Source organism: Porites lutea, chromosome 9 (assembly GCF_958299795.1).
Source record: "Porites lutea chromosome 9, jaPorLute2.1, whole genome shotgun sequence".
NCBI lineage: Eukaryota > Metazoa > Cnidaria > Anthozoa > Scleractinia > Poritidae > Porites > Porites lutea.
In genome coordinates, this window is record NC_133209.1 from 2299406 (window position 1) to 2316414 (window position 17009).

The 17009-nt window shown below is 39.0% G+C and overlaps 1 protein-coding gene across 1 annotated transcript; it reads right to left on the reverse strand.

Annotated features, from left to right (window-relative positions):
- Positions 1–269: 269 nt before the first annotated feature.
- LOC140948121 (uncharacterized) lies at positions 270–2389 on the reverse strand. The gene is made up of 2 exons (XM_073397347.1): positions 2357–2389; positions 270–1641 (listed from the first exon to the last, which is right to left on the reverse strand). The coding sequence occupies exons 1-2, from the start codon at positions 2387–2389 to the stop codon at positions 769–771; spliced, it is 906 nt and encodes a 301-aa protein (XP_073253448.1). The 3' UTR covers positions 270–768.
- Between the last annotated feature and the right edge of the window lie 14620 nt (positions 2390–17009).

Genomic DNA, 17009 nt, shown 5'->3' on the forward strand with positions numbered 1-17009 from the left:
CCACCGTCGTCTTCGAATCTTAAGGTCCCTAATGCTAATGCCATTCATATAAACTATATATTTGCCTCATATGATTTAGCCTCCCACGCAGACGTTCTTACGGGTTCGTCACGCAATCAGGAACGCGTGACGAACCCCTAAGGGACCGGTCATTATTTATCGCCTGGGGGGGGTCGGAGGATTTTGGGCTAAACACGATGAAATTTAGCCGATCCCCCCTTTAAATGTTATTTTATTGAAGTGATCCCCCCTCATAACTATATATAACTTTCGTGATCCCCCCCCCCCATGTCTTTGTACCCATATTCACCTTTCGACGTGTATATTTAGTGTCTTAAACGTTCATATACAGGTAGTATTTCTAACTATGATGTACTTACAGCATAATAAAGCCGTTATCGCGCAGTCTTTTTTTAAAAGTGTCTCTTGATCCGTGTCTTTTTCTAGTCTGGATCCAGACATCTGAATTCAGTTGACATACAAGCAATCTTGCTTAAAACTGCAAAGTGCTTGAAACTGCAATCAGTGCTTGAAACTGCAAAGTTACTTTTTTTAGAGTGCCAAATAGCAGTCTGCCAAGTCCCTATCAGCAGGTCATATTTAGCGACAATTCGGCCATCTGGAAGGGCTAGGATCGGCCACTGTTCCTGTCTCCTTTTTTACTTTCATCTATAGTGTAATAGATCAGCCTTTGTAGCTTTGCTCACATTTTTATGATTTTTTTTTGTTCGTTTTTTTGTTTGTTTTCTTTTTGTTTTCCTTTTTTTTTCATCCAGTGTTTGCTTGTACAGTAACTTCAGCTATTTGGTCATCTGGTACAAAAGTTAAAACTGGCATACGAACAGTTGACTGTTCATCGAGATCAGCAATGACAAGATCATCTTCGCTATCCTCGTCATCATCTAACTCCGTATCTGATTCTTCACTCTCTTCCTCACTGCTGGACAACTCATTCCCGTTGCCTGGACTTCTCTGTCGATAGTAATGGTAGCGAATTGCCTTTATCTTGTCCAGCTTTATACCAACAGTGGTCAGGCCATGTTCCTTAAGGTACAGGTCGAGCTGTCTCACCTTCAGCTTTTCAACTTTGCCATTCTCAATAAGTATGCCCCACTGGTAGTCCTTGTATGTTAGTTCCTCTTCTAACCTTTTTTTCTCCTTAGCCTCTCTTGTTCTAATATCCTTCCTGATGTTGATATCATTTAGATGGCCTAGGTATTCAATGACATGCTTTTCCTCGACACTATAGGTTGCACAGAAAGCAGCGATGGTATTTGGATTGCCCGCAGAGATGGCGTTTTGTTCGTACAAGTCCTTCAGACATTTCCTCGGTTGATAATCGTCTGGAGCACGACCTGTTGTCGGCGTTTCGTACACATCCATAAAGTGCCCGGGATTTTGCTTGTCTGGCACAGGCTGAGGGATTCTTTCTGTTACTGGTCCCACCCATCTGTTGTTGGTACACCAGGAACAGAGTGTGGAGCTTGCATCGCTTTGCTTATTGCAGGCATCCCGACAAAATTCAAAAAAGAGCTCTCTTCGGAAGTAGTGGTCCTCAATAAAACACTCTATTTTACTAAGATATGCCGCACCGGGTATTTCGGCCTTACTGTTTTCTGAAGCATTTCGGTACGTATTTAACTCAGAAAAAACAAACAAACACGCTTTTTACAATGTTTTAGTTATCAGAAGTTTATATAGTTCACAATTTAGAATTCACCCGTCATGTTTAAAGATGAATATTAGCTAAGTCATGAGCACAATATAAAAGGAAAAATATAAAAACGTTAAAACAAAGCTTTCTCGATATAAATTGAAATACACACATTCGCCAGTGTGACAGACTTCCGTTTCTTAAATAAAGTTGTGTTAGAACAAATTGAGATTGCAAATGCTATCATCTCCCAGCAGAATGGGCACATTTATGTTGTATGCTTTCAAACTGGCATGGTTCAAGCAGATTTGAGTGGTCCCCCCTCTGAATCCTTCCAAAATTTTCAGTGATCCCCCCCTTTTGGGCTCTCAGTTACGACTGATCCCCCCCTCTGTCCTCCTAAAAATCAAGTGATCCCCCCCAAAATCCTCCGACCCCCCCCAGGTGATAAATAATGACCGGTCCCTAAGATTGTTTGCGTGGGAGGCTACATATCATTATGCCAGTACACCTTCGGAATCATACATTAGCTGTCAGCTTTCACAGATTAGATAGGTAGCAAGTTCCACTAGGAGTTTCTCACTAGTTTCCGGGCCTTAAAATGCCTAGTCTTTATAAAGCAGGGTGAAGGGCAAATGGAGCCGTCCTTACAACTATTTTCCATATCTCCCGCCCGTAAAAGCCACAGGAAAGACGGTGTACTCTCTCCTTAAAAGTGAGACCTTCAGTCGACATTTGAAACCAACCTTTAGGTATGGTTTTATTTCACGATTACTATTCCTCACTTTAATTCTATTTTGCCTGACTTATCGTAACGGATTTCCCATGAGATAAATTTGAACCTGTCTGACTTGTTAATTTAAACGGTCTTGTTTATCACCAGAAAAGGTTAACGTGTGTTTCATTACTTAAACCTTAACTAATGTTTCTTTTTATAAAAGAAATACTGTAAAGCCAAGTGTTTGGCGTGGTAAGCATTTTATTGTATTAATAAAGAGTGTGTTTTATCCATTTGTTAGCTGGATTTTGGATTTAGGGTCAGTACTCATCGTAAGTTTTGAGGGTGAAATTTGTCGATTGGTCTTGCTTAGAGCTCTAGTGTATAGCTTTTGTGGCAGCGTTCCAAAGGGAAGAAAAAGGGGATTTGGGGTGCGTGATCGTGAGAATATCCTTCTTGTTCCATTTCGAACGCCTACCACGTAGGCTACTGTAAGTTCTTGCTACTCAACTGTGCGCAGCGCCATTGCCATTATTAATCCGGCTATTGGATTCTGACTGCAGTCACTCTCGACAAACTATGGGACCCAAGGTTTTGGGTCAAAATGGGACCAATTTATTATTTTTTTTTTTTGCCACATACTTTAGTAGTGTAGCTATTGTTTAAGGATTCAAAATTAGTAGCCAAGTCGCTTCATAAATTTGGCCCTATATCTCCGATTATTTTCATTATATTTTTGCTGCTCTTTACCATACAGAAAAAGGTTTACACTGCCTTTTCTCTTAACCTGTATCATATAAAAATGCCATCACATCACTTTTTATAATAATATCATGGGTGACAATAATTTTATATAAGAAATTACAAAATTTTCATGGCAACGTTCCAGTAGTTTCAGCGACAAGATGGCGTCCAAGTTTTAAAATGTTTCGAATCATATCCCCTACAGGCGAATGAAGATGTCAGAAAATCTTATCACAAAAAAGAACTCAAACTTTAACGGCTAGAAGGATTCTGGTGGGTATTATTGTCGAAAACCTAAGAAAACTCTGAAGCTTAAATGGATACGTGTAACCTTTGGTCACCTGTGAGCGCAATTATGTTATACCCATATGGTATTAACAAATATAATCTAATGTTTATGCTCGTGAAAATTTCACTTGCTTTAAAGGCGAGGGATAAAATTGTTGACAAAAATGAGCGTAAAAGTATAATAGCTAATTCCACTTGTCACAGTTTGCGTTACACATACTTAAAAATTATCATCGGTTGAATAGCAGTTGTATGTTAAAGGCGTTCAGGAAGGAATTAGTATTTTTAAATAAATAGAGGTTGGCCCTAATAGGAAAAGTGGTGGATTTTAGGGCTTGGTTCCTATCCACGTTTCCAATATTTTTTCCAGCCCCTTTCGCGGTTTTTGCAGAGGTTTTTGCTGGCTTCCAAGTGTCTTTTTTAGATGCATATCCAAAACTCCATTATTTCCTCTTGATGCATTGTTGAACTTTGATTTTAGGGTTGCAAATAAAGCGTAGCAGCCTGCTAGGACATAATTAACCAGAAATATTCTTGGTTATCATAACTTCTGTGTGTAATTGTTGGGTAGCCTGTCTATAAAAGTGTTACTGATCTTTCTTGTTAAGAATGCTTTGTTATTTATCACTAGTTTGATAGTTTGCCAACACTTCCAGTCCGCTGAGTACATAAATGATTTAGGAACAATCCCACGCAACTGAACGCCAACTGTTGGGGGTTCAGGCAAAGATATTGCAGGAATTTAAAATATTTCACGGTAAAATATAAATCGATATTAAAAGAATTTCTAATTACAATTACTAATATATTTTTTTTGAAAAAAGATACATCATATTAGTAAAATCCGGTTTTTAATGAAATCCTTTCTCACGAAGAAAAATTTATCTCTCAAAAAAACGTTACGGCTGTAGCACATTTAGGCGAAAATTTACGAAATTTCGAATATCAAAAGAAGTAACAACGGATTCTATATAAAAAAGAATGAGAATAGCATTCTTAAGATTCTCAGTCATTGCTAGATTTACTTACAAATCGCCCGAAAGTCTAAGCCCTTTTTTCTTCCCACTTATTGAATTCACCGGGAACCTTTTAATTAAAAGAAACCCACAGCACATGTACGTGTCTTTAAACAAACGGTTGTGTAAATCTTGGAGAAAAGCACGTATTCCAACACTACTCTTTAATTGCGGGCAAAAACTTGTTCAAACCAAACTCCTTTTAAAAGCTGCCAGCGAGGACGTTTGTTTTTCAGTAATCCGGTTTCACACGGATGATCTCCCGGGTTGATCATTGACCGTACCCTGCATTGAGTAAACAGTCCTTAAAAGAATAAAATTTGCAGTCTATGCTTTACAAAAGCAGATTTTAATTTTCCTTAATTAACAAATGATTTTGGTCGTGTAACTAAATGAAATACAGCTGTGAACGACAATGATAAATTTGCTTAGTTTGCTTAAAGGGGCAAAGAACTCTTCAGTGATTTAGCTTCGTGAACTCTGGTAGTAATGCATTAGCAACATGTGTTTAAACAGCTCTGAAAGGAAAACAGCATCGGCAAAAGTTCTGCGAACACTGGTTCATTCGGTCATACAGAGAACAAAGGTCTCTGTGTCAAAAAGGACCATATAAAAGGAAGTCTCTAACTGAGTCTTTGTTATTAGGACACTTGAACGCTCCTTGGGACTCTGCAAACATTTCAACTCTACCAGCCGGTATTGCAACTCACTTTCAAATATCTTCGCCCCTTTCTCTTTCATGCAGTTTTCGGAGAAGTTTCTTCCTAAGCACTCCAACGCAACCAAAATTCTAAGGGATTTGAGACAACAAACACAGTAATTCATGTACTCGCACGAGACAGTGCTGTCGATCTGTGATCTTCTCCAGGGGCACCCAACGGCAATTTTCGGGAAAATATCTGTTCGGAAGACGATTTGAGATCTAGAATTTTCGGAGCATTTGTTGTAAAATTTCTTGCTTAGCTTTGCTTGCCTCCCTCTCCTAGGGTTTTCGAACATCTACAAAATGGTATAATTACTCATTTTTATCGGATTTTGTCCCTTAAAAAGGCCACCTAGAATTTTCGGGAGCCTTTTCCTGGCTGAAATTTTCGAGAAGGTAAGTTTTTATCCCTATAATTTTCGGATCACTAGATTTTCAGCTAGGAAATCCGAACAGATGAAAAGTTTTTAGGGGATAAAAATATGCCTATATCTACCGTCTGAATACTAAAATACGTTCAACAATGATATGGTAAGTGGTTTTGAACTATATCCTCGTTGGGTGCCCCTGTCTTCTCGAAAAGTGTTTGATCGAACTGTACTTGACCGTAATTATCGCCAAGTCGCTGATATGTTTAACTTAACAACTAACGATGTCGTTACAATGCATAGCTAAAGCATCACAAGAAAACTAAAATACATGAAAAGAGTTCACATTGTGAACTGATGCCTTCTACTAACATGCCGCCACATACTAACAGAAGAAGTGAATGGAATGTAATAAAAGTGGCTGACATACCGTGAACAAAGGGATTAGATATAAACAAAAAAATGTAAGCTGCTCAAGCGTAGAAACGTAACTAAAGGACTGTAGAATAGGGGGACTGGGAACAACGAATCAAGAAAGTTCTACTTAGCAAATTCACTAATAGCCGGGTACACCCCCACCGGAAGCTGCAATTAAATGAACTGTCCTATAAATCCCTGCTAAAAAGTTTATTCTCACATTGTCGATAGAAAATTCGAAGGAGAACATTTAAAGAAAGGCAGTAAGAGACGCACAGTCGTACGTTTTTCTTTCCAAAAGAAAACCAAACCAACGTTGCTTTTTATTACGAATCCTACCCAGTTCAACAGTTTGGAGGTACTCAAGCATCGTACTGGGTAAGTAATGTTGATTGTACGATTTGACACCTCTAAGCTGAGATTATCGGAATTAGTGGCTTCTGTAAATTAACATTTTAAAATTTACTTTTAATACTTAGTATTAAAGTATTAGTAGCAAGGAGATTTTTTTTAATACTGCAATACTAGGTAAGGCTGGAGTGATCATGCACTATAAAAACAAAGAAATCGCTAATATGCACAGTGCTTCTTGAGTGGCTAATGTGACTGATAATATGACTGTTGAAGAAAACGAAGTGCACCATATTCTCCTTTATCTAACAATTTAAGATGCTTGATTGACTTTTAGCTTTTTCTGCTTTTTCTTTTTTATGTCAGTCGGATAACGGAAAAAATTTAGCATGACTTTATTATTTGTTTGTACGTTTTGTTTACTCAGCGAACATGATGTGTTCTTGCACCCCAAAGCACTGTGAGGTGTTTCATTCCTAGTTTACTTTGATCAAAATTCGCTGTTTGCTTTGTTGTTTAAAATTCAGTATTAACCGTATCCGGTCAAGTATCAGGCGAAGAATGAATTCGATTTCTTGTCACAGTAAGTTTCACTATACTGTGTTTACAACTAACACTGTTGTTTTAATTCTGCAGTGAAGTGTATTTGTATTTGGAATCTGGGCTGCTCGCGTAGGAGGGAAAACATTTACTGAATTCTGCAAAACAGTCGCGTGTATGCCTAGCCTTCAGGCATGGTGAAGTCCTAGTGATCCGTATCGAACAATAAAAGAGATAAATTATGGAGAATAATATTGGGCTTACGAACGTCGTTAACAGGATGACACTCTTTGTTACTGGTCAAGCGTGAACCGAATCCACATTCTCGGACGTTCTTTGCTTTCGTTCAATTTCCATTAGCAATATTAAAAATTTCTTATGGAGATAAACCTTACCCCGGCACACACTACTAATCGGAATGAATGCCTGATATTCGCAGCCGAAATATCAAACAAGCATCCTTTCCTCATCAGGTGTAATCGCATACACCTGGGCGGGGTGTCAATTGTCCGAACTTGCCAATTTCTTTTCCGTCTCTTCATGTGACGAACTTGGCCTTGGGGCTCCTTCTGTACAGTATTAGCGGCAGTCCATTAAGTTAGGTGGTAAAGAGTTTACTGAAGTGGTTTGTTTATTAACAGAAATTTTGTTTCGCAGATTATATTGGTTAGGTGCTCGACGGAAATTTGTGTTAACTTAGCAGCTAAGTAAAAAACAATGTCCTCAACTGGGAAAGCATGGCAAGATGAGCTACAGAGTTTCCTGCCACACGCATTGGACTGTGTGGATCCAAAGTGCGTGCGTCCTCTTTGTGTTAACTTGAAGCTTACCCTGAGACATGCACAGCACTGTGAAAAGGGTGAACAGTGTCACATATGTCAAGGAATGAAGACTCTGGCAGCCACTCATTCCAATTCCTGTAGAAATTATTACTGTAATGTACCATTTTGCTTCCAAGCCAAGGTAGCCACGCAGCAGCAGATGTTGATGGACGAACTAGAGAAAGCGACTGAAGCGGTAGTTGATTTGGGGTGTGAGCAAGTTAGCCAGGTTCTTCTAAAACAGGCAGGTGACAATAATGTCAACGACAGCGTCTCCGATTTCTCTTTTCCTCTAGCGCCTGTCACACAAATATCAACAATTTCACCTGATGGGACAACTACTGGTCTAAAACATATTCCTTCTTCGGATCAGGAAGTGAGTTCGGTTGCGGCAGAAAATCGTCCAATAGTCGCCGAGGTTCCAAGTGTAAGAAAGAGCGTAACTGAACGGTCAATGTTAGGTGGTTTAGAATTTGAACCATCAACTCGGAGTGCCCCACCTCAGCAATCAAGGCACAGGAAAAGACCTACTGTTCCATCCAAAACAGAACGTACAAAAACCCGATATCAGCAGCTAGGTACAAAAAAAAGATTGTCGAGGGGTGAATCCATTGACAAGTCCCTCGGCCCACCGTCAAAGGTTTATCGCGCGAATTCTACACTTGATTTGTCAGACCAACAGGGATTTAAACCAATGTCCCAGCCGGCATCTCGTGATCAGACCCAGGTTGATCTGCCAGACTGTTACATAGATGAGATGTATTCCACTCCTCCGCCGTCTCCGACGTTTAAAATGTGGTTTGATGAAACAATGCAAGCCAGTGAAAGTTCACTGAAAAATGTTCTTCTGGAAACACTGTTTCAGTTACTGGGTGTTGTCACCCAGCCCAAAACGAGACAGCAGGAAGCTTTCTTTGTAGACCTGCTGGAACGCACACTCCTCTTAATGAGAACAGAAATAGCCAAAGAATGACGAAAACATTTCGGAGCTAAAGACATCATGAGAGTGTTTGTAACTGAAAAGTTTCTTTTTATAAAAGAAAAATCGTACGCCCAATTTTTTGGCGCAGTTGAAATATTTTTTTAAAAATTAGTGTTAAACTGCAGCCGCCGCTTTGAATTTAGCTATGACCACTTTAATCGGTCTCTCCTCGGTTACAATTTTGAGTGTGATAACAGGGACCTTCAGTAATTAACGAAGACGACGACGGCAGAGAAAACGTCACTATCAAAATTTATTTACGTTTTTTCAAACTTTGTGTAGCTTTTATTCCAACTGGCTAAAAAGTTAAATGTAGGTTGATTTCCTGAGAAGCGCACCCAAGTTCAGAAAAGAAAAATACTTCGTCATGTGTTCACGCCCTCCGTGAAACGTAGTGTAAGGAAATTTCACGACGTGGCCGTCAGGAACGGCAAAGAGATGTACCAAAAAGAGCTGTAGTACTGAACGTGCAAAATTGTCGTGTTTCTTATTAAACCTATTGCTTTATTCACTTTCTCATTGCCCACCGTCGTCTTCGGATCTTAAGGTCCCTAATGCTAATGCCATTCATATAAACTATATATTTGCCTCATATGATTTAGCCTCCCACGCAGACGCTCTTACGGGTTCGTCACGCAATCAGGAACGCTTGACGAACCCCTAAGGTCGTTTGCGTGGGAGGCTACATATCATTATGCCAGTAAACCTTCGGAATCATACATTAGCTGTCAGCTTTCACAGATTAGGCAGGTAGCAAGTTCCACTAGGAGTTTCTCACTAGTTTCCGGGCCTTAAAATGCCTAGTCTGAATAAAACAGGGTGGAGGGCAAATGGAGCCGTCCTTACAAATATTTTCCACATCTCCCGCCCGTAAAAGCCACAGGAAAGACGGTGTACTCTCTCCTTAAAAGTCAGACCTCCAGTCGACATTTGAAACCAACCTTTAGGTATGGTTTTATTTCACGATTACTACTCCTGCCTCTAATTCTATTTTGCCTGACTTATCGTAACAGATATCCCATGAGATAAATTTGAACCTGTCTGACTTCTTAATTTAAAGGGTCTTGTTTATCAACAGAAAAGGTTAACTCGTGTTTCATTACTTAAACCTTAACTAATGTTCCTTTTTATAAAAGAAATACTGTAAAGCCAAGTGTTTGGCGTGGTAAGCATTTTATTGTATTAATAAAGAGTGTGTTTTAATCATTTGTTAGCTGGATTTTGGATTTAGGGTCAGTACTCATCGTAAGTTTTGAGGGTGAAATTTGTCGATTGGTCTTGCTCAGAGCTGTAGTGTATAGCTTTTGTGGCAGCGTTCCAAAGGGAAGAAAAAGGGGATTTGGGGTGCGTGATCGTGAGAATATCCTTCTTGTTCCATTTCGAACGCCTACCACGTAGGCTACTGTAAGTGCTTGCTACTCAACTGTGCGCAGCGCCATTGCCATTATTAATCCGGCTATTGGATTCTGACTGCAGTCACTCTCGACAAACTACGGGACCCAAGGTTTTGGGTCAAAATGGGACCAATTTATTTTCTATTTTTTTGCCACATACTTTAGTAGTGTAGCTATTGTTTAAGGGTTCGAAAATAGTAGCCAAGTCGCTTCATAAATTTGGCCCTTTATTTCCGATTATTTTCATTATATTTTGCTGCTCTTTACCATACAGAAAAAGGTTTACACTGCCTTTTCTCTTAACTTGTATCATATAAAAATGCCATCACATCACTTTTTATAATAATATCATGCGTGACAATAATTTTATATAAGAAATTACAAAAATTTCATGGCAACGTTCTGTAGTTTTTTTAAATATAAATAGAGGTTGGCCCTAATAGGAAAAGTGGTGGATTTTAGGGCTTGGTTCCTATCCACGTTTCCAATATTTTTTCCAGCCCCTTTCGCGGTTTTTGCAGAGGTTTTTGCTGGCCTCCAAGTGTCTTTTTTAGATGCATATCCAAAACTCCGTTATTTCCTCTTGATGCATTGTTGAACTTTGATTTGAGGGTTGCAAATAAAGCGTAGCAGCCTGCTAGGACATAATTAACCAGAAATATTCTTGGTTATCATAACTTCTGTGTGTAATTGTTGGGTAGCCTGTCTATAAAAGTGTTACTGATCTTTCTTGTTAAGAATGCTTTGTTATTTATCACTAGTTTGATAGTTTGCCAACACTTCCAGTCCACTGAGTACATAAATGATTTAGGAACAATCCCACGCAACTGAACGCCAACTGTTGGGGGTTCAAGCAAAGATATGGCAGGAATTTAAAATATTTCACGGTAAAATATAAATCGATATTAAAAGAATTTCTAATTACAATTACTAATATATTTTTTTTGAAAAAAGATACATCATATTAGTAAAATCGTTTTTAATGAAATCCTTTCTCACGAAGAAAAATTTATCTCTCAAAAAACGTTACGGCTGTAGCGCATTTAGGCGATAATTCACGAAATTTCGAATATCAAAAGAAGTAACAACGGATTCTATATAAAAAAGAATGAGAATAGCATTCTTAAGATTCTCAGTCATTGCTAGATTTACTTACAAATCGCCCGAAAGTCTAAGCCCTTTTTTCCTCCCCTTTTATTGAATTCACTGGGAACCTTTTAATTAAAAGAAACCCACAGCACATGTACGTGTCTTTAAACAAACGGTTGTGTAAATCTTGGAGAAAAGCACGTATTCCAACACTACTCTTTAATTGCGGGCAAAAACTTGTTCAAACCAAACTCCTTTTAAAAGCTGCCAGCGAGGACGTTTGTTTTTCAGTAATCCGGTTTCACACGGATGATCTCCCGGGTTGATCATTGACCGTACCCTGCATTGAGTAAACAGTCCTTAAATGAATAAAATTTGCAGTCTATGCTTTACAAAAGCAGATTTTAATTTTCCTTAACAAATGATTTTGGTCGTGTAACTAAATGAAATACAGCTGTGAACGACAATTATAAATTTGCTTAGTTTGCTTAAAGGGGCAAAGAACTCTTCAGCGATTTGGCTTCGTGAACTCTGGTAGTAATGCGAAGCAACATGTGTTTAAACAGCTCTGAAAGGAAAACAGCATCGGCAAAAGTTCTACGAACACTGGTTCATTCGGTCATACAGAGAACAAAGATGTCTGTGTCAAAAAGGACCATATAAAAGGAAGTCTCTAACTGAGTCTTTGTTATTAGGACACTTGAACGACTCTGCAAACTGGGAAAAAATTGGGACTCTGCAAACATTTGAACTCTACCAGCCGGTATTGCAACTCACTTTCAAATATCTTCGCCCCTTTCTCTTTCATGCAGTTTTTGGAGACGTTTCTTCCTAAGCATTCCAACGCAACCAAAATTCTAAGGGATTGGAGACAATAAACACAGTAATTCATGTACTCGCACGAGACAGTGCTGTCGATCTGTGATCTTCTCGAAAAGTGTTTGATCGAACTGTACTTGACCGTCATTATCGCCAAGTCGCTGATATGTTTAACTTAACAACTAATGATGTCGTTAAAATGCATAGCTAAAGCATCACAATAAAACTAAAATACATGAAAAGAGTTCACATTGTGAACTGATGCCTTCTACTAACATGCCGCCACATAAAAACAGAAGAAATGAATGGAATGTAATAAAAGTGGCTGAGTTACCGTGAAAAAAGGGATTAGATATAAACAAAAAAATGTAAGCTGGTCAAGCGTAGAAACGTAACTCAGTAAAGGACTATAGAATAGGGGGACTGGGAACAACGAATCAAGAAAGTTCCACTTAGCAAATTCACTAATACCTTGCCGGGTACACCCCCACCGGAAGCTGCAATTAAATGAACTTTGCTACAAATCCCTGATTAAAAGTTTATTCTCACATTGTTGATAGGAGAACATTTAAAGAAAGGCAGTAAGAGACGCACAGTCGAACGTTTTTCTTTCCAAAAGAAAACCAACGTTGCATTATTACGAATCCTACCCAGTTCAACATTTTGGAGGTACTCAAGCATCGTACTGGGTAAGTAATGTTGATTGTACGATTTGACACCTCTAAGCTGAGATTATCGGAATTAGTGGCTTCTGTAAATTAACATTTTAAAATTTACTTTTAATACTTAGTATAAAGTATTAGTAGCAATACGTAGTATGTTAAAAAGTCATTTGATCTAGGAGATTTTTTTTTAATACTGCAATACTAGGTAAGGCTGGAGTGATCATGCACTATAAAAACAAAGAAATCGCCAATATGCACAGTGTTTCTTGAGTGGCTAATGTGACTGATAATATGACTGTTGAAGAAAACGAAGTGCACCATATTCTCCTTTATCTAATAATTTAAGATGCTTGATTGACTTTTAGCTTTTTCGCCTTTTTCTTTTTTATGTTTGTACGTTTTGTTTACTCAGCGAACATGATGTGTTCTTGCGCCCCAAAGCACTGTGAGGCGTTTCACTCCTAGTTTACTTTGATCACAATTCGCTGTTTGCTTTGTTGTTTAAAATTCAGTATTAACCGTATACGGTCAGGTATCAGGCGAAGAATGAATTCGATTTCTTGTCACAGTAAGTTTCACTATGCTGTGTTTACAACTAACACTGTTGTTTTAATTGTGCAGTTAAGTGTATTTGTATTTGGAATCTGGGCTGCTCGCGTAGGAGGGAAAACATTTACTGAATTCTGCAAAACGGTCGGGTGTATGCCTAGCCTTCAGGCATGGTCAAGTCCTAGTGATCCGTATCGAACAATAAAAGAGATAAATTATGGAGAATAATATTGGGCTTACGAACGTCGTTAAAAGGATGACACTCTTTGTTACTCGTCAAGCGTGAACCGAATCCACATTCTCGGACGTTCTTTGCTTTCGTTCAATTTCCATTAGCAATATTAAAAATTTCTTATGGAGATAAACCTCACCCCGGCGCACACTACTAATCAGAATGAATGCCTGATATTCGCTGCCGACATACCAAACAAGCATCCTTTCCTAACCAGGTGTAATTGCAAACATGCACGTGGGCGGGGTGTCAATTGTCCGGACTTGCCAATTTCTTTTCCGTCTCTTCATGTTACGAACTTGGCCTTGGGGCTCCTTCTGTACAGTATTAGCGGCAGTCCATTAAGTAATGTGGTAAATAGTTTACTGAAGTGGTTTGTTTATTAACAGAAATTTTGTTTCGCAGATTATATTGGTTAGGTGCTTGACGGACAATTGTATTAACTTAGCAGCTAAGTAAAAAACGATGTCCTCAACCGGGCAAGCATGGCAAGATGAGCTACAGAGTTTCCTGCCACACGCATTGGACTGTGTGGATCCAAAGTGCGTGCGTCCTCTTTGTGTTAACTTGAAGCTTACCCTGAGACATGCACAGCACTGTGAAAAGGGTGAACAGTGTCACATATGTCAAGGAATGAAGACTCTGGCAGCTACTCATTCCAATTCCTGTAGAAATTACTACTGTAATGTACCATTTTGCTTCCAAGCCAAGGTAGCCACGCAGCAGCAGATGTTGATGGACGAACTAGAGAAAGCGACTGAAGCGGTAGTTGATTTGGGGTGTGAGCAAGTTAACCAGGTTCTTCTAAAAGAGGCAGGTGACAATAATGTCAACGACAGCGTCTCCGATTTCTCTTTTCCTCTAGTGCCTGTCACACAAACATCAAAAATTTCACCTGATGGGACAGCTACTGGTCTAAAACATATTCCTTCTTCGGATCAGGAAGTGAGTTCGGTTGCGGCAGAAAATCCTCCAATAGTCGACGAGGCTGCAAGTGTAAAAAAGAGCGTAATTGATTTAGAGTGCACCAAACGGTCAATCTTGGGTGGTTTAGAATTTCAACCACCAAAGAGTGCCCCACCTCAGCAATCAAGCCTTAAGAAAAGAAGTAGTGTTCCATCTAAAACAGAACCTATAAAGACCCGATATCAGCAGTTAGGTACAAAGAAAAGATTGTTGAGGGGTGAATCCATTGACAAGTCCCTCGGCCCACCATCAAAGGTTTATCGCGCGAATTCTACACTTGATTTGTCAGACCAACAGGGATTTAAACCAATGTCCCAGCCGGCATCTCGTGATCAGACCCAGGTTGATCTGCCAGACTGTTACATAGATGAGATGTATTCCACTCCTCCGCCATCTCCGACGTTTAAAATGTGGTTTGATGAAACAATCCAAGCCAGTGAAAGTTCACTGAAAAATGTTCTTCTGGAAACTCTGTTTCAGTTGCTGGGTGTTGTCACCCAGCCCAAAACGAAACAGCAGGAAGCTTACTTTGTAGACCTGCTGGAACGCACACTCCTCTTAATGAGAACAGAAATAGCCAAAGAATGACAAAAACATTTCGGAGCTAAAGACATCATGAGAGCGTTTGTAACTGAAAAGTTTCTTTTTATAAAAGAACAATTGTACGCCCAATTTTTTGGCGCAGTTGAAATAATTCTTTTTAAACGAGTGTTAAACTGCAACCGCCGCTTTGAATTTAGCCATGACCACTTTAATCGGTTTCTCCTCGGTTACAATTTTGAGTGTGATAACAGGGACCTTCAGTAATTAACGAAGACGACCACGGCAGAGAAAACGTCACTACCAAAATTTATTTACGTTTTTTCAAACTTTGTATAGCTTTTATTCCAACTGGCTAAAAAAGTTAAATGTAGGTTGATTTCCCAGAAGTTGAATATCGAATTCCTAAGAAGCGCACTCAAGTTCATAGAAAAAGAAAAATACTTCGTCATGTGTTCACGCCCTCCGTGAAACGTAGTGTAAGGAAATTTCACGACGTGGCCGTCAAGAACGGCAAAGAGATGTACCAAAAAGAGCTGTAGTGCTGCACGTGCAAAATTGTCGTGTTTCTTATTAAACCTATTGCTTTATTCACTTTCTCATTGCCCACCGTCGTCTTCGAATCTTAAGGTTCCCTAATGCTGATGCCATTCATATAAACTATATCGTCGCATATGATTATGCCAGTACACCTTCGGAATATACCTTAGCTGTTAGCATTCACAGATTAGGCAGGTAGCAAGTTCCATTAGGAGTTTCTCACTAGTTTCCGGGCCTTAAAATGCCTAGTCTGAATAAAACAGGGTGGAGGGCAAATGGAGCCGTCCTTACAAATATTTTCCATATTTGGCCAGCCCGTAAAAGCCACAGGAAAGACGATGTACTCTCTCCTTAAAAGTCAGACCTCCAGTCGACATTTGAAACCAGCCTTTAGGTATGGTTTTATTTCGCGATTACTATTCCTGCCTCTAATTCTATTTTGCCTGACTTATCGTAACGGATATCCCATGAGATAAATTTGAACCTGTCTGACTTCTTAATTTAAACGGTCTTGTTTATCAACAGAAAAGGTTAACGTGTGTTTCATTACTTAAACCTTAACTAATGCAAGTGTTTGGCGTGGTAAGCATTTTATTGTATTAATAAAGAGTGTGTTTTAACCATTTGTTAGCTGGATTTTCGATTTAGGGTCAGTACTCATCACGGTACTCATCGTAAGTTTTGAGGGTGAAATTTGTCGATTGGTCTTGTCGATTTATCCCATGAGATAAATTTGAACCTGTCTAACTTCTTAATTTAGACGGTCTTGTTTATCATCAGAAAAGATTAACGTGTGTTTCATTACTTAAACCTTAACTAATGTTTCTTTTTATAAAAGAAATACTGTAAAGCCAAGTGTTTGGCGTGGTAAGCATTTTATTGTATTAATAAAGATTGTGTTTTAATCATTTGTTAGCTGGATTTTGGATTTAGGGGCTGTACTCATCGTAAGTTTTGAGGCTAAAATTTGTCGATTGGTCTTGCTCAGAGCTGTAGTGTATAGCTTTTGTGGCAGCGTTCGAAAGGGACGGAAAAGGGGATTTGAGGCGCGTGATCCTGAAAATATCCTTCTTGTTCCATTTCGAACGCCTACCACGTAGACTACTGTAAGTGCTTGCTACTCAACTGTGCGCAGCGCCATTGCCATTATTAATCCGGCTATTGGATTCTGACAGTCACTCTCGACAAACTAAGGGACACAAGGTTTTGGGTCAAAATGGGACCAATTTATTTTCTATTTTTTTGCCACATACTTTAGTAGTGTAGCTATTGTTTAAGGATTCGAAAATAGTAGCCAAGTCGCTTCATAAATTTGGCCCTATATTTCCGATTAGTTTCATTATTCTTTACCATACAGAAAAAGGTTTACACTGCCTTTTCTCTTAACCTGTATCATATAAAAATGCCATCACATCACTTTTTATGATAATATCATGGGTGACAATAATTTTATATAAGAAATTACAAAATTTTCATGGCAACGTTCTGTAGTTTCAGTGACAAGATGGCGTCCAAGTTTTAAAATGTTTCGAATCCCCTGCAGGCGAATGAAGATGTCTGAAAATCTTATCACAAAAAAGAACTCAAACTTTAACAGCAAGAAGGATTCTAGC